This window comes from Protopterus annectens, chromosome 8.part1, assembly GCF_019279795.1.
Source record: "Protopterus annectens isolate FY-2018-M chromosome 8.part1, PAN1.0, whole genome shotgun sequence".
Taxonomy (NCBI): domain Eukaryota; kingdom Metazoa; phylum Chordata; order Ceratodontiformes; family Protopteridae; genus Protopterus; species Protopterus annectens.
Window position 1 is genome coordinate 271,448,641 of NC_056742.1, and position 18,228 is coordinate 271,466,868.

At 37.6% G+C, this 18,228-nt stretch overlaps 1 protein-coding gene across 1 annotated transcript in view; it reads right to left on the reverse strand.

The window, feature by feature from the left end:
- GPATCH1 (G-patch domain containing 1) overlaps window positions 1-18,228 on the reverse strand; it is a 780,183-nt gene that overhangs the window by 730,793 nt on the left and 31,162 nt on the right. The window contains exon 2 of the mRNA XM_044081593.1: window positions 13,327-13,461. Within this exon, the coding sequence (XP_043937528.1) occupies window positions 13,327-13,461 (135 nt within the window). The remainder of the gene's footprint in view (window positions 1-13,326; window positions 13,462-18,228) is intronic.

Consider the following 18,228-nt stretch of genomic DNA (forward strand, 5'->3'; position numbering starts at 1 on the left):
CATCCATAAACCTTATCTTAGGCCTTCCTCTTTTCCTATTACCTGGTAGCTTCATCCTTAATCCTTTTCCCAATATACTCAGCATCCCTCCTCAGCACATGTCCAAATCAACGTAATTTTGCCTCTCTGGCTTTGTCTCCAAACCTTCCAACCTGGGCTGACCCTCTAATATACTTATTCCTAATCCTGTCCACCCTCGTCACACACAGTATAAATCTTAACATCTTTAACTCTGCCACATCCAGCTCTAACTCCTGCCTTTTTGTCAATGCCACTGTCTCCAACCCATATAACATAGCTGGTCTCACTACCATCTTGTAGACCTTCCCTTTCACTTTTACTGGTACTCGTCTGTCACAAATCACTCCTGACACTCTTCTCCACCCACTCCATCCTATCTGTACTCTCTTCTTCACCTCTCTTCCACACTCATCATTACTCTGAATTATTGATCCCAAGTATTTAAACTCCTCTACCTTACCACCTCTACTCCTTGCATCCTCACCATTACTCTATACTCCCTCTCATTCATACACATATATTCTGTGTTAGTCCTGCTGACCTTCATTCCTCTTCTCTCTAGAGCATATCTCCATCTCTCCAGGGTCTCCTCCACCTGTTCCCTACTCTCACTACACATCACAATGTCATCTGCAAACATTATAGTCCACAGGGACTGTCTGATCTCATTTGTCAACCTGTCCATCTCCATTGCAAATAAGAAAGGGCTCAGAGCTGATCCTTGATGTAATCCCACCTCCACCTTAAACACATCTGTCACTCCCACCACAGACCTCACCGCTGTCACACTACCCTCGTACATATCCTGTACCACTCTTACATACTTCTCTGACACTCCTAACTTCCTCATACAATACCACAACTCCTCTCTAGGCACCCTGTTGTATGCTTTCTCTAAGTCTACAAAAACACAATGCAACTCCTTCTGACTTATTAATCTAATTATTCATCTAATTAATCTAGTTCTACAAGTACCTAACAAAAAAATTACGATTTCCATTTGTCTCTGACCTGTATCTTCCACAGATCAAAGGATTCACCTTGGGCTCTGTTGTAGGAATGCAGACTACATATGCACACTACAGACAGATGCATGCCAATCATACCTCCCAACTGTCCCTGATCTTCAAGGACAGCCCTGATTTTGACTCAAATTTTAGGTCTGTCCCTCATACCACCTCTTAAAACTGGTGAGTGTTGGAGAAAAGATGGTGAATTGTACTTAATAAATGATAAAAGTAATTAGAGTTATAGACTTCTTTTAGTTCAGAAAATGTATATTAATTCACGTTCTTATTTTGTCAATGTATCAAGTTAATAGTGCTAATGTTTTAAAAGTGTCCCTGATTGTTCATAATTATTTCTGAATTTGTCCCTGGTTCTGTTGAGATTTGTCCCTGATTATTGAGAGCTTTGATGGCAATTAATGAACTGACATTTGATTTCTAAAAATTCAAGGCAGTCCTTCTTGATTTAATTTAAAAATACATAATGCTTTTCCTGTTTGCAGAGTCTTATAACTTGGGTGGGGATCCATATGAAGTAATGCAGCCTTGACATGAAGCAGCATTTCAAGAAACATAATGCAAATGTGCCCAGCTCTGGAAAGTAGACAGTTTCACTTTATAAAAGCTTTGCTAAGTTTCTACTAAAAGCAGTTTCACACACAGTAAAGTTGATTTTCCTTACTCTAGACATTCTACGGTTGTAAACCCTGCAACATTTGTTTTATGAAAATAATAATTAAAAACATTTAAATAATACAGCTTTCAGCATGCACCAGTGAAAATCAATTTCAAGCTTTACTCGGTCTATCAAATTTCTTCTCCACAGGTATGGACATTTGTTTTAGTGTAGAACTACATCTCTGCACTCCCACAGGCAATTCTTATGAAGGTTGGAAAAAATTAAACTGTGAATAAAGTACAGCCTACAACATATGCAGTAGGCAAGCAAATGGGTAGAGTTTTATGGAATGCTTTCCAAGTTAGTCATTACACAGCCTTGTTTTCTGTTATCCCTTGTAGGCTTGCCACCTTTTCAAAAGCCCAAAGTGGACTTTTTTTCTACAAACATGAGATTTTACAAGACAAAACATGCCCACGGCCAGTGCAAAGGTCAGATGTCACTTTTTTGCCAAAATAAAAGGTTAGTCTTGTAGAATTTCAGTTGTTTATGCTATTTCATATAACATTTAGGCATTTCAGATAGAAAACTGTTTTATGCAACTATTAAAGAAAACTAAGGAAATATTATTTGTCCTAAAATCTCAGGACATTTGTCATTTTTTTGTTTTTTTCCCCCACAGAAGTCAACTGCCCAAAACAGGGACTGTCCCTCAAAAAGATGGATAGGTGGAAACTCTGATCACTTGCCAAATAGAGGTTCTATAACTTCCCATAGCTTACCGTCTCCTTGTGTCTAAATCCAGCTCTGGATCGGTCAGCTTATCATACAAGTCAGCTTTATAGAGTGGAAAGCCCTTTAGGAACAGCAAGCAGAAAGGTTGCTCTCTAAGGCAAACACCAAACATCAGAAAACTCAAAAGAGAAAAACTCACAAATCTGTAATAGGAGGAGAATGTATTCAAATCACATATAGCAATGGTCTGACCAAAAAATGGCTTCACTCTTGAATAGTTCTATTCATTCCAGACTCTGGAATTAAATCTAGATACTTCTAGTGTGACCACAACTGGACTTTGTCAGACTACAACCTAGTTCTGTAATGTCAGGGGAAAAAATTATACACAAACAACAAAATATGAAAGTCAGTAGTTAATATATTCCTTGAACAACTTCTGGCAAGCCATGGTCAGACCACACAAGTGGTCAAAAAATCATGCAGAAACATATTTACATAACCTGGTGAACGTTAAAAATAATACTGCATCCTAGATCTTTTGGCACAATGCATTTAAAGAAACTAGTGCACACAGGTTTCCTGTGAAAACAGGAATTCCCACACTATTTTGGCACTCAAAAGTAGCATCAGTACTCTGGCTGAATAAACAATTTTTTTGACTAAAGGCGCACTTCACAGAGTTTTTTAATGCTTTTGCTGGACAACTCTGCAGTTTTAATTACATGGTAAACTATTTAGCAGAATTAGCACAGGTCACTCCATTACATCAACCCCACAAGGCACTGCCCATGAGAATCCCAAGCAAACTGCCAATGCCTTCAATACCCTTTTCACAGAGGCCATTCAAACTCTTGTCAATCAGCTAGCACCTGATAGCTTAACCCTGCTAATCTCAAGTACTAGCCCCACCCCCCTCCATTTCACTTGCAACCAGTCCCAACATCACACATTCTCACCCTTATCCAAAAACTTAAACCAACTACTCCCTCAGCTGATCAACTACCTACTGAATATCTGCAAATAGCAGCCAGATTTATAGCCTATCCCATTTCCATCCTGATTAGCAGAACCATAATCGAAGGTTACATCCCAACTATCTGGAAAATCTCTCACATTATCCCCTACATAAAGGTGGTAACTCTAATGAATGTTTTAACTACTGCCCCATAGCCTTACTTTCTCCTCTGGCAAAAATAATGGAAAAATGCATACACAGTCAACGACTAGACCACCTAATCCAAAATAACTTACTTTCCAAATGTCAACATGGATTTAGGCCATTCCACTGCCCTCTTATCCTTTTATGACTGCATTAATAAAAATCGTAACAACATTCTTTCCTCTGCACTCTTTATCAATTTTTCAAAAGCATTTGATATGGTTAACCACCAGATACTTATAAATATCCTCAAATCCCTTTCACTAGATACATTGGTTATAAAATGGCTCCAATCCTACTTATATAATAGACAGCAGGCTGTACTATGGGATAACAATCTAACTACTCATCTCCCCATTACCCTTGGTGTCCCTCAAGGCTCCATATTAAGACCTCTTCTATTCTCTATTTTTATTAATGAGCTTTACTCAGTAATTCCTCTAGCTACCTGTATACAATACGCAGATGATTCCACATTAATATGCTCGGCCACTTCTCCATCTGAACTATAGTCCCTAACCCAAAACGTGTTTAATACAGTAGAACAATGGTTTACACAGCGCTGCCTCCTCTTGAAACCCAAGAAAACAAAACCCTTGCTCTTACTTCTACTCGGAAGTCCTCCCCAGTAGATTTAACAGTCATATCTAATAATGGTACTCTCATATCTCCCGATCCAACTACCAAACTCCTTGGAATAACAACAGACGACAACCTTAACTTTGACACTCATATTAACAACACAATAAAAACTGTAAATAGAAAACTGGGCTCCCTCTACAGGATCAAACCCTTCCTTACTCCAGCAGCTAGAATAACTATTGCCCACATCCATCTAATCTCTACACTTCTCTACGCCTCACCCATTTATACTAATCTGTCAAAAAATAACCTCAACAAACTGGAAAACTCCTACAATAACATTGCCAGATTTGCCACTGGCAATCCATTTAGAACCCACCACTGTTACAATTTAAAGCAGCTAGGATGGCTTGAGCTACAAAATCAGCTAAAATTTCACCAACTTACCATTGCCCACAAAACTCTCAATACCCCCTACAAAAATCTTAATACCTTACGCTCTTCAAATAAACTACTTATTTGCATAAGTAAATCCAACAACTTGGCCGGAGACTCTGTTCTCTAACACTGTTGGGAAAAAATGGAACCTACTTCCCAATGAACTTGCATCACTGTCCTCAATATCACCTTTCAAATATAAACTGAAATGATACCTTAAAACACACTGGTTATGCTCCTGTACTAACCCTGACTAACTTCCTCTTTCTATTACTAGAAACTGCTTACCCACTACTTCTCTATACTAAGTCCAGTTTCCTTGATAACAAAGAGAATTTTATCTTGTACATAATACCAATGTCTGTAGTGATTTCATTCTTATGGTTTGTTATATGTATGTGATAGGTTTGTGATATAGTTGTGGAATGAGCTGTTATCATTTGTTAAATTATGTATTGTACCAACATTTTTATTAGAATTGTGTTCTTGGAACTTATCTCCCCGGGCCTCTACTGAAAATGGACATATATCCAGTTAGACTAGCCTGGTCAACAAATGTAAAATAAATAAAATAAATAAATAAATAAAATAAAAACGAAAAAGTGGTGGAAACAGATCTGGAAGTGGCCAGCATTTCAGTTTTGTGTCATGGTTTGACCTCACAGTAGCATGCAAAATGCATTAAACGTGTCTGAAGTTAATGTGCTCTACTACCAAGTAGCAATACAGTCTTCAGCGGCCAATCCAAATCTTCTGGAGTGAAGAAGTTTGGGGGGGTGCAGCTCATTCCCCCCAAATGTATTTATGGCAACAATATAAATTTAGGTAGAGGATGTTTACACTAGACCACCATTGCAATTACAGTTAACTCATGATGAGGGTAGGAAGGGGGATCACTGCATGTGAAACAATATGAAAATGTTTCTTTAGAATACAGTTTTAGTCACTTGAACCCAGTAAAACATTTGAGGTGAACAAAGTCAAAAGGTGGCAATTCAGGGGTGTTGGGTCAGTCTGTGTGTGGAAGTAAATGATCTACTGTTGCTTGTTCAATGTTAAAGGATAATGACTTAGCAGGATATGTGTGTGTTAAGCTGAATAATAAGGCATGATGGGCAGAATTTCATTCATGTGATCATAGTTAACAATCAAATGTGCACCCAGTCAGAAAGTGTTTGTTTGTGGTTACTCTATGGATGAAAGCAGTTAATTTATTCTCTCCTGATCAAAGATAAATGAGAATGTGGGAGCTCTGTTTGTGTCTGTGAAATAATGAAACAAGCTAAACACATTAAAATTTGAATAATTTTTTCATCTGATTACAGTCACACTTCTGGGATGTACCTAATCAAAAAACTGGCAATTTGAAGATGTTAGGCTATGATTTAATGTCTTGTGTTGTAGTTAAAAGACCACTGGGGCTTTCTTTGTGTGCATTAGAGTATGTGAGCATCCGTATGTGCTGCCATAAAAGTTTGCATCTAAAATAGGAAAAATGCATTACTATGGAGAGAACTTTCATTTCAACACTGTTAATCTGATAAGACATTCAGGGTTGTACAGGAAGAAAATGTTAAGGAAAGTTAATTGGAAGTGTTTTTTATAAAGGGGATGATATAAGGGGTTTGTTTTAATAACTGATTGTTTAATTGCTTGATTATTTTGATTTAATGAAGTGTATAAAAGGTGTGGGTTTTCTATTGTGGGCATTACTCTAAAGGCTTGTATCAGCCAAGGCACTAGGAGTTTACTGTTTTTTGTTTTAAAATAAAGAAGTTTGCTTTTTGCACTAGCCATTTTTTTATGTTCGTGGTGATGCATTATTTTTGTCAACATCAGTGGTATTATAAGGAATAAAATGTTATCCATTCAAAACTGATGTTACATGTAAACTGCCACAAATGTACACCGTTAAAAATCTCAATAAAGTGATGTATACTGGCCAGCCATGTGCATTTGTTTAAAGAACACATGCATCTTCTGCTGCAAGAGATACTACTACACATAAGCATTACAAATACTGATAGCTATTTCTCTGCAGCCACTCTTAAAAGGGCCATCAAATGTGAACAGTCAATAATTGTAAATGGTGCCAATAATGGTTGATAATGTTTTCAGGTCCCCATTAAGTTCAAAAGTAATGATTAAAATGTTTTACTTGGTAACAGAAGTTCACTAAGGGTAAGTATTCGGGATTTAATATTAGTGGCAGTTATAATTTTGAGGATTCTTAGAATCCCGCCAACCCAAACAAGAAACCAGATCTTATAACAGAACCCTGAAAAATGCTACTTGAGAAATTCTTCTTAAAGGAAATTAGATTCCTATCCTTCCTGAAACCTACAGAAGAACAGAGAATATTGAAAATCAAAGTGCATCTGAGGCCCCCCCCCCCAAGCCCTTGGAAAAAAACTCAGCCCCTCTGGTGAAGGAAAGCATTTAAATAAAACTTCAGAAAAAATGTTTACTGCAAAGTACGTTACCTCTAACAATATTGTTGAGAAACATTCTACTCAACCTCTAGTCTCACTTGTAGTGGTGTGCACATCTACTGGGATGTTAATGTTGGACCCCCCCCCCCCCCATTTTGTTTCTCCTGTTTTGGCTCCTCATAAGTTAGCAGTTTCTTACCCCAGCACTAAGCTCAGAGGAGATGTTTCCCACCAAGCTACTGAAAGGTTCATATTAACCGCTTTTGGTCTACTGACTTTAAATGTGGACTCCCTTTTTTTTCTTTAATTATAATGGCATCATATAGTTTAGCTGCCTGTGCCATTTCTCAGAAAGTGTACTGCTGCAACAGCACTTGCTGGTTTTTATGTATCATTTGGTGGATAGGGTATCAGCCCACTCCGTTCACCCTCACTACATTTTAGCCTCACTAAGCTCCCCTACCATACTGCCAATACCCATCTACCCCCACTATCCTTAAATGTATACCCCTAACCACACCTCCTACATAATCCCAACTCTACACACTACTCCACTTCCTGTCACTCACTTCCTATGTCATTAACTCCTCCCCAAACATGCCCCCATCCACCTGCACCTTACTCTTGCTATCTCATACTATACTGATATTAGCTCTTTTATTAAAACTCCCCTCATTCAATTCAAATTTAATACTCACTACATACTCATCCAAAACCACCTGCATAAATCCCCAGCAGAAAGCTACTCTGTTATACACCCTGACATTTATTCTATAACTTCTCTGCTTTATACTAAAAATATTCTCCCCAACAAACTATTCAACTTCCTGCCCAAACCACACCACCCCCTTTCTAATGCACCCTATACACTCCAGACAACTGTCTCTGATACAAGCCCTCTTATCAACTTTCTCATCACAAATTCAATGTGGCGACATCCATCCCAACTTAGGTCCCACTGCCACAACTCCATCCACCACAAGCAACCCCCCACCTCACTAAATCATTACACATCACAACCATAAACCTTCAAAGTATCCATAACAAAACTTCAGACCTACATGCCTGGCTAGCGCTAATAAAACTGATATCCTTGCCATAACAGAAACCTGGCTAAAACCTAAAATAAAGGACATAGAATTCCTCCCTCCCTCCCCATTACAATGTAATATGGGCAGATACAACTAACAAAAGGGTGGCAGTGTTGCTATCCTATTCCTCAATACATTTAATATACACCACTTTACTGGTCAAATACCACAATTTTCTAATGCTGAAATCTTAGTCACCTTCCTGAAAATAAATAATTCTAAAAACCTCTGTATCATAGTCTTCTATATTCCACCTGGTAATAACATATACGTTTTGGAAGATATTCTCTCAGACCTCCCACAACATAAAAAATGAAAGCATAATACTTGGCGATGTAAATATAAACTAGTCACATATTAGCTCAAAAACTCCCAGCAAAACTGTTAACCTACTTCATTACACCCAACTTATCTCTACCCCCACTCAGATATAATAACAGAGCCAATGAAGGAGCCAACTTAGATTGGATATTAGCCTCTGACCCCTCTAAAATCTCATCTTTCAGCATCCTCCCTAACTCTTTAAGTGACCATCTTTCTGTCTTTGTTATTCATACTACTCCCCCTATCACAAAACATCATTATGTTAAACATGTCAGGAACCTATCCAACTTCAACCTATCCACTTTTAATGACACTCTAAAAAGCATCAACTGGAATATCCTAAAAAACTCTACCACTTGATGATACCCTGCTCTATTTCAACACCACATTCCTAAAAATACTAGACAGCCACCCAGCCCCATACCAAAAGACAAAAAGTTAATCATTCTCCATGGTTAACTAAACCTACATAGGAACAAATGTTACTAAGAGATAAAACCTGGAAACTTTGGAATAAACATAACAACAACTCCAAATCTAGTAAAATTCAAGCAACTTTGTAACCATGTAAAAAAAAACTCATAACCAAAGATAAGAAAGCATACTATACTGAGCTCCAAAGAAAAAATCACAAACACAACCACAAACAATTCTGGTCCTCCATTAGTACTGTCCTTAACCCATGTACAAACAATAATCTTTGCCCCCACCCTGACAAATCTCCAGATCTGACAGCAAGTTTACTTAACTCCTATTTCACTGACACTATAGTTAATATTACATCCAATTTCTCAAGACCTCTCCCTGCATCTAACACCCCAGATCAAAACTACTGTATTACAACACACACAATCCCTACCTCCACTCCCTACCACAAACATTCCAGATCAGGTCACCCTTCCCACTCCCAGTCTCCATCATCCTCCCACTTAAACTCTGCCACAAACAATTCCAAGCCTGTATTCACACTCTCGACTGTCCCAACCTCTCACAAAAAAAAAAAAAAAAAAAACTACTTCTAAAACTAAAACCTTACGCACTGAGTATCTAGAAATCATCGCAGACAACTGCTTACCCCATTAGTATACTCATAAATCAATCCATACAAGAATCCTATGTTCTCAAATTTTGGAAAAAAGCATACATTATACCACTCTACAAAGGAGGTTCCTCAACCGATATTTCCAATTTTCACCTCATAGCTATTTTATCCCCCTTATCTAAACTGTTAGAAAAATTTTTATTTTTATTTTACATTTGTTGACCGGGAAAAATCTGACTGGATACATGTCCATTTTCAGCAGAGGCCCGGGGAGAAAAGCTCCACATTTAAGTTAGTTTACATACAAGAGAGTAAGATGGCACATAGCAATACAATAGGTCATGATCCAAATCTGGAGAGGAGCAAGATCAGATAATAAAGTCATACATTGGTTATACTAAGTACAAAGAGAATGAAAATGGAGGATAACAATACAATTGATTATATAAAACAAGAGAGGAACACAAAATGTACATACAATCAACTTCTACATTTCGTTCTCAACAATCAAATCCTTTCACCAACACAACATGGTTTCAGACTAGGTCATAGCACTTCCACTGCCCTAATATCCTTTATAGACCAAGTTAATACAGCCCGTGACTCTGGGGAAGTTTTTCTCTACTCTATTTTCAGGACCTATCCAAAGCCTTTGATACCATATCTTACACATTGCTCCTTTCTCAGATTTCTAACATTGAACTCTCTACCCAATCACTCAACTGGTTCAATAGCTATCTAAGAAACAGAGAACATCCTGTCAAATGGCAACAATCTATCTCCCCATATATAGACAATCCCACTGGGGTCCCCAGGGCTCTATTCTAGGACTTCTGCTTTTCAACATTTTTATCAACAACCTCCATTTAGCATGTCACCAGGGTTCTCTTGTACAACATGAAGATGATTCCATTATTATCTGCTCTGCAACAGACAACTCAGATATAATACACCACTCAGTCTACATTCTCTGCCACAGAATCATGGCTCCACAACAACCATCTCTCACTAAACCCCAATAAAAGCAAGCTCATAATTTTCACTCCAAAGAGAAACATTCTCCTCAGCAAAACCCAATTCAACATTCTCTCCCTGAATAAAACAAAAATTTAAATAGTTACCAAAAGCAAACTGTCAAAATAGATCAAAACCTTAAATTTGATGTGCACATCCAAAATAACATCATTAAGACCCACAAAAAACTAGGACTTCTTTAAAGACAAACAATTCATTTCCTTCCCATCAAAACAAATACTTGCATCCACCTATCTACTTCCTTCTCCGATCTATGGTGCCCAATTGCTTACCAACCTCCAAGCCTCACTTAAAACTAAACTAGAAATGTGCTACAACAAAACAGCCAGATTTGTAACCGGCTCTCACCATTCCACCCAATGACTGCACACCCCTAAAAACATTAAACTGACTGGAATTCCCCCACTATCTCACTTATCTACAACTTTCCACCAACATAAACTTCTCACAAAACCTCAGGCTTGCCCTACCCTTAGTTCCTTATTTTCCCACAACAACCCCAGCAGGTCCCTTCTATCTGAGAAGCAGCTCCTCCTCCAAATCCACAAACCAAAACTGCCTGAAGCCCACCTACCTTACTCTTGGGCAATAGCAAAAACTTGGAAAAGCCTTCCTCTAGCCATGTGCACCATTCATAGCACTGGTTCTTTCAAATCAGCTCTCAGAAACTACCTCCATCCAACTGGCTCTGTAACTGCACTAAGATTCCACCTTCCATAACCTAGTTCTTTAATACCCTCCCATCATTCCACATCTCCCCTGCCCTTTCCTCAACAACTTTTTTACACTCCTATTTTTCTACAAATCTTCCTCATCCATCTTCCCAATGCCTTACCCTTTCAAATCTTATTACATCAATATCTCTTAATTTTTTTTTACTACTTATCTTTTTCATATAACATACCTTCTTCCTCCTTTCCCTCATCCCATCAACTTTACCCTTTCTTCTAGACATCCCCCTCATCCAGCACACTACATCTTACCACACTTTCCTTCTCCTACACTCTACTCCTATAATTTGGCTGCAAGAAAACACAATGTCATTTGAGCTTGAACCTCTCAAACTAGCTATGTACTTGTAAAAAGCAACCCTTTCTGCATAGACATACTAGCCAAGTTCCTGACATAATTTAACTCATGCTGCTATATTTACCTTGTATTGATTATGCTGCATGCTGGTTTCTTTGAATGTTCTACCTTGTAAAAGATTATTTTTTTTAGCAATGTAGAAGTTTTCTGTGGTACTTTTCTATGTAACAAATTATATTATTTTATTTTCTCTGAATGTATAACATTGTAATAACATCTATTTGCTTTGTATGTTTTCTCTGGAGCTTTTCTCCCCGGGCCCCCAATGAAATGAGCTCTTATTGGCGAAGTGGAATACTCTGTTAAACAAATGCCAATAAAAAGTGCTCCTTTATGGTTGCTTTTCACAGGAACCAAGCCTTGAAGGACTCCACACACCAGTGTTATGGTGTGTGTGTGTGTGTGTGTGTGTGTGTGTGTGTGTGTGTGTGTGTGTGTGTGTGTGTGTGTGTGTGTGTGTGTGTGTGTGTGTGTGTGTGTGTGTCTACATAATTACAAGGACTTTCTCCAAGATCTCCATATCTTACAGAAAAGGAAATACTATGAAACACATCACTCAGACTTAATATATGGTAAGTTCAGTTTTCACACATTAAGTCCCAATATTTTGAGACTTGCACGTCTAAGTATCTGAATTCAAAATAGTTGCTCTTCAGATTAGGGCTCTGTTAGACATACACCATGCCTTCTCTAACTGGATGGTACTATTAACTTATTTTTTATTCTTCAAAGAAACACGCACTGACTTCTGTAAAGCCATCCTTCAAAGAAAGAACTTTCCTTAATGGAAAAATGTAAGGATATATAACCTGAAGATGATAATCTTCTCAGGTGAATGGAAACAAGGAACACTGTACACCTACCCTTCTTTCTTTTCACTATACCAGCATTCCTTCAGAGAGAAAACAATCTCTTCTCTCCCTTTTTACTCTGGGTAAAGTATGCTGATAAAGAATGCTGCTGTAGGTTTAAATGCATGACAGGGGGACTATCACATCCAGAAGCCATCCTAGAATACATTTTTTAATAATTCTACAAGGCTCAAAACAAATGGAATTAAACAGCATGGCATGACACTTGACATTCCATTTCTAGAGGATCTTACCTTATCCTTTTTGCAAATCTGGACAGGTTTATTCTACACCACAAGGTGTCTTGTAAAAAATAATTTCTGACTTGCTGAGACAGATTCCAAAATACTTCCTCTCAGAGTAAGTGACTTACTCCAGTGTAAGCCTGCCTCAATTCCAAAGGACTTGCTCTCAATGTATTTAAGTGACTTACTACTGGGTAAGGCATATACATAAAGCTGGCTAACAATGGAGTAAGTCACTTACATAGATGTCATTTACACAAACAAGTCTACTGGAGACCTTTTATTTTTCTTTTGATGGTAATATCTGACATTATACCCCCCTCCCAGGTTCAAGGTTCTAAAAATGGTCTAACTAAACAGCTAAATTCCACTCTTCTCTGAATCCCTTATTTTTTTTTTGGCTGCTAACACTATCAAAACACCTATAGTTAAAATGCACAAAATACTGTACAAACAAAAATTCAATGCAATTTCTGATATTAAGCTGAAACAAGTCCCAGATTGCACTATAGCCCATTCCATTATCATTTGTCATGCAGGATGCAAATTTATTCAAAGGCTAAAAATGCAGCAAAGACCTAATATTGATATTTCCATCCTTGCTTAATTTTACTTGGGCCAGACTGGATATATAATGAAATGAGCCTTCATACCTTCCTTGGTTCCAACAGTATTAAAATATCCAGCAGAAAACCCGCCAGTAAAGGCACCATGAAAACGTTTGTATCGCCCCTTTTCATCTTTAACAGTCTGATCCTGAATGGGTACTGGTTTCTTAGGTCGTTCATCTGAAAACAGAAAGTAAAATACTTATATAAGTGTGAATATTAACTACAATTTCTTCAAAAACTTACTCAGAAGTTTTAAAATGTATATTTAAAAACTGATTTAGCAGTTAATTAAAAGAACACAATATGTTTTAAACATGTTTAAAGGGCATAATTCCTAAATGGAAACTTAAAGCAAAGCAAATTTCCCCCAATATAAATTCCTCCGTAGCTAAATTTATTTTTACATTTATGTAACCCTTATACCAGCATTCCTTATAAGTATATAAAATGACCATCTATAAAGCACAGAAATCAATTACAAATCAGAGGCACTTGCCAGTCTGCCAAGTAGAAGGATCCAGCCCTGACTCAGGTTTAAATCAGTGACCAAGGCAATGGTTGAAGACAGAGAAGAATGATAAGGCAAAGGGTGCTAGCTTCTCCATTAGGGACAGAGGAATATGTACCAGGATGGGCATTCCATCTAAAATCCCTGTACAGACCAGATGAACAGAGACAGGTGTCTATCTACTAGGGGGGGAAAGATTTTAAAGTAGTGTAACTTACAGAAAGAGGAACCAAGCCTTGCATCACCCCCACTGTACACTTAACACTTTGGACCTTGAGGGCATATGAAGGGGAATGATACAGCTTAATGGTAAAATCTCTCTGATGGGATGCCACAACAATGCTCTTGTCCCTTAGAAGGGGAATAAATGGGTGAGTGAATATGACAGTGTCTTGATGTTTGGCAGGCATGAAGACAAACAGACAGCTAAAAAAAAAGATTACAAGTAATCTAATTTATTTCTAGCTACTAGGAAAACAGACCTGCTTTCATCTTCAGCATTCCATTCATTGTTACAAAGGTTTGAGTATGGCAACATTAAGCTTTTTTTGTTTTGGTAAATATTACAACAGTATGTGTTTTAAAACCATAAATCATTAATATAAATGTCTGGTCTGGACCCCACATGTTCACTTGCATGTTCAGTAACTCTGACCAAGTCAGTTGTTTCCTAGTGCTGCCACATTACAATGGAAATAATCTTCAGTTGTAAGTCTATAACTTAGTTTGTGCTTTTTGTGGGGGCTTCTCTGTCTGTTATGCCCATCTACCCCATTTTGATCTCTCTCTTCACTTCAAGTAAAGCACATGACATTTCAGGCTATGAACTATCCCAAGTCACAGGACACCCGCATAACTGCAAAGTGATGGTCTTTCATGGTATGGACAAGTGGAAAGGAAAAATGAGGCAGCCCAGTATAGTGCCATCATTTTGAACTGACTAGAGTATGAGCCCCTTAAAGGCTACAGAACATGTAAAGATGCAAAGCAGCTGCTTTTCACTGCAGACAGATGAACAGACGTTTGCACACAGCTATACCCAGCTACATAAGAGAATTACCTCCTGCCTTCATAGGGGTCTCCATCTCTAAACATCAATGTTAAGAAAGGGCAGCTGCTGCTGCTAACTATTCTAACCTTCCCACTTCAGCTGTTTCTTAATACGGATCAATAACAGTGCAGCTGGAAATTATACCACTGCATCAATGGGGCAGCCACCTATAGGACTTTCTTCATTACATTTCCACTTTCCTTTACACCACCATGACTGCATGCTTCAGACAGCCACTTCAGTTATCAATTTGTCCTGAACTATTCCTTTGAAAAATGCTTTCCTTTTATACTCTCTAGCAGAATGTGTACTCCTTTCCTTTAATTACTCCTTCAGTATTTCCATGTAATTTTAATTTCCACCATAATGTACACAAATCAAGCAAAAGCACCCTTTATTTCATCATGTAATCCTTGCTTACCAACTCCTGCTCTTCTTGCTGTAATACTGTGCAGCCTCTGAAAACAAATCCACCAATAAGATAAATATAAAACATTCTCAGGAATTAACTGGTTCCACACTGAAAGAAAAATGCATTTTGTAGCTACTCCTGCAAAATGAAAAACTCTGAACCACTTTTTATTCCAAGATACGCCTATAATTGAGCTATCATACATGAGGGAAGGTAGAAGGTCCACATCTAATCAACCAAGGATAAGCCATTAAATAGCCCACTGTGCGACATTTTTAACCCAAAATAACCTAGCTATGCCAACACATTCTTCCAAATTCTGCAATCCAGCCAATAACCTCCGAGACCCAGTAAGTACTATGAAAACTCTTATGGTGTATAGCTCTATTTTTAAAAGTCCTTATCAGATGTTAGTATGAAATCCATAACATCTACAGCTCAGGCAGTTCTAATGATGTCTTTAGCTCCACGTTTCAAGCACTAAGGTCCCAATAAGTGACCCTTGTGTTATACATGAACTCATACAAACTTTTCTTACCAGTGATTACCCCATGAAGACTGTCCGATACATCAACAAACATCTGTGCCAGAAAATTAATTCTGGTTTTAGCAATTAGAACTGACAAACACAACTAAGAAGAGATGCTTCAAATGTATGATTCTGAACAACCAGTGATTTAACTCATTCACTCCAGTGGAGCTCAGGAAGTCTGCACTGTAACTTCCACTGGGCGGAGCCTAAGCCTTTTGACAGAATCAATTTATGTCCTCTCATTTCAAATAAATGTTCATATCTCTGGAACAATTGGGGTTACAAAAAGAAGTATAAATGGCAAACTATTCAGTACAAACTATTTTTATAGTGGTAGTACTCTTTAGGTTCTAGGTCTTAAACTGAATTTTATAACTCACAGTAAACACAATAAATATTACATTTGTAATATTTTGTAAACGATTGACAATATCGCAGCGACCACTCAAGGTACACACACATTGTTAGCAGCATTTTATTCATCTAGCTGACAGCTTTCATATGAGGCTAAGGAGTTCTGTCTGTGTCACTCGATTGTTGAGATATTTAGAAAAATTTGATAATTATATCTATATAAATTAATATCGTAAAAATAGTTAATATCTATTTACCTTCACTAGGCCACGGTGGTACGGCGGTAGCGTTGTTACCTCACAGCAAGAGGATCTCCCGTTTGATTCTCGGCTGGGCTTGGGAGAGCCTTCTGTGCGGAGTCTGCATGTTCTCCCCGCGGTTGGGTAGCATTCGAAAGACATGCATGCGTAAATGGGCGTGCCTTCATTGAAGGTTGGGGGTTGAGCTGGCACCTCGGCGTTTCATAAAAATCTACTGCCTATCATTAGCGGACCGGAGTTCTGCTGTGGCAACCCCTTACCGGGAAAAGGCAAAAAACAAACAACATCATCTATTTACCTTCGGTAGACAGAGTACAAATATTAACACAGTTGAGTTTACCATTGTGCAAGCTTTAAGATGAAATTACCATAAAAAACACCAACTTGTAAAAAAGAAAAATGAACCAAACAGCTGAACTGAACCACGATAATTTACTGCAAAAGAACTCAGATAAAAATCACAAAGTAAGCGCTTCCGTAAGGCACAATAGACAGACTTCATCAGACAAATTCATCTCACAACTGCTCAACATTTATATTACAAACCACACCCACTAAACAATTAATCCACAATTAAGCACTTAAAATACATAAAACTTGCAGAATGAATGTTAACAATTGTATATAAAAAAATCATACTTGAAAAAAAAAAAATATATATATATATATATATATATATATATATATATATATATTATACAATAATAAACAATTCATAAATAAAAATGTTATTGTTATTATAAAATTACCTATCCAATACCCTAAGCTAAGGGGTGACAGGGGCGGTCCTTGGAAACCATGGTTGGAGGACAAGGAAGTTTGGTGGCAGGTGTTCCTTAATGCCCATGTACCCCCAGGTTTAAATGATGCTATCTCTGTTAGTAGCAAATTGAAGCTTAGGGTATTGGATAGGTATTTTTCTTATTTGTTTGTTTGTGTCTTTCGGCTTTTCCCGGTTAAGGGTCGCCACAGCGGAACTCCAGTCCGCTAATGACTGGCAGTAGAGTTTTACGTGCTGGCTTGCCGGGCCTAACGCATAACCTTCAATGAAGGAACGCCCATTCACGCATGTTGCCACACAGAAGACGCTCTAACTGAGAATCGAATGGGCAACGTCTAACTGTGAGGCGACAACGATTTTTCTAATAACAATAACATTTTTACTTATGAATTGTTTATTACTGTATAACATATATATATATATATATATATATATATATTTTTTTTGTTTTCAAGTATGATTTTTTTTTATATACAATTAACATTCAATCATTCTGCAAGTTTTATGTATTTTAAGTGATTAATTGTTTAGTGGGTGTGGTTTGTAATATAAATGTTGAGCACTTGTGAGATTAATTTGTCTGAGGAAGTTTGGCTATTGTGCCTTACGAAAGTTCTTTTGCAGTAAATTATCGTGGTTCAATTCAGCTGTTTGGTTCATTTTTCTTCTTTAAGATGAAATATTTTTAAACCTTGTACATAGCATGGTTTTGGAATTATTGATAGAAATATGAGCAAGCAATATTTGACGCCTAGGGATGTCAGTAGGAGTTAACTGCAGCTGCACGTGAAGGTGTCACTCGGACATGATGAGTTAAGCTACCAGAATTTCCTGACTATCTCAGTTTTAAATCTCCACCGTATGAAGGGTGCTAGCCAAGCTAAAAAGGGTAACTTGAACAATGGAAAAGGGATACAAACACAAAAAGGGGATACATTTTAAGTAAACAAACATTTTAAGTAAACAAAATAGTTTGATTACTATTTGATTCGCTAATAATGCCACCAAACATGAAAAACTTGTACAGCAGAGAAAGCCACTGCTGC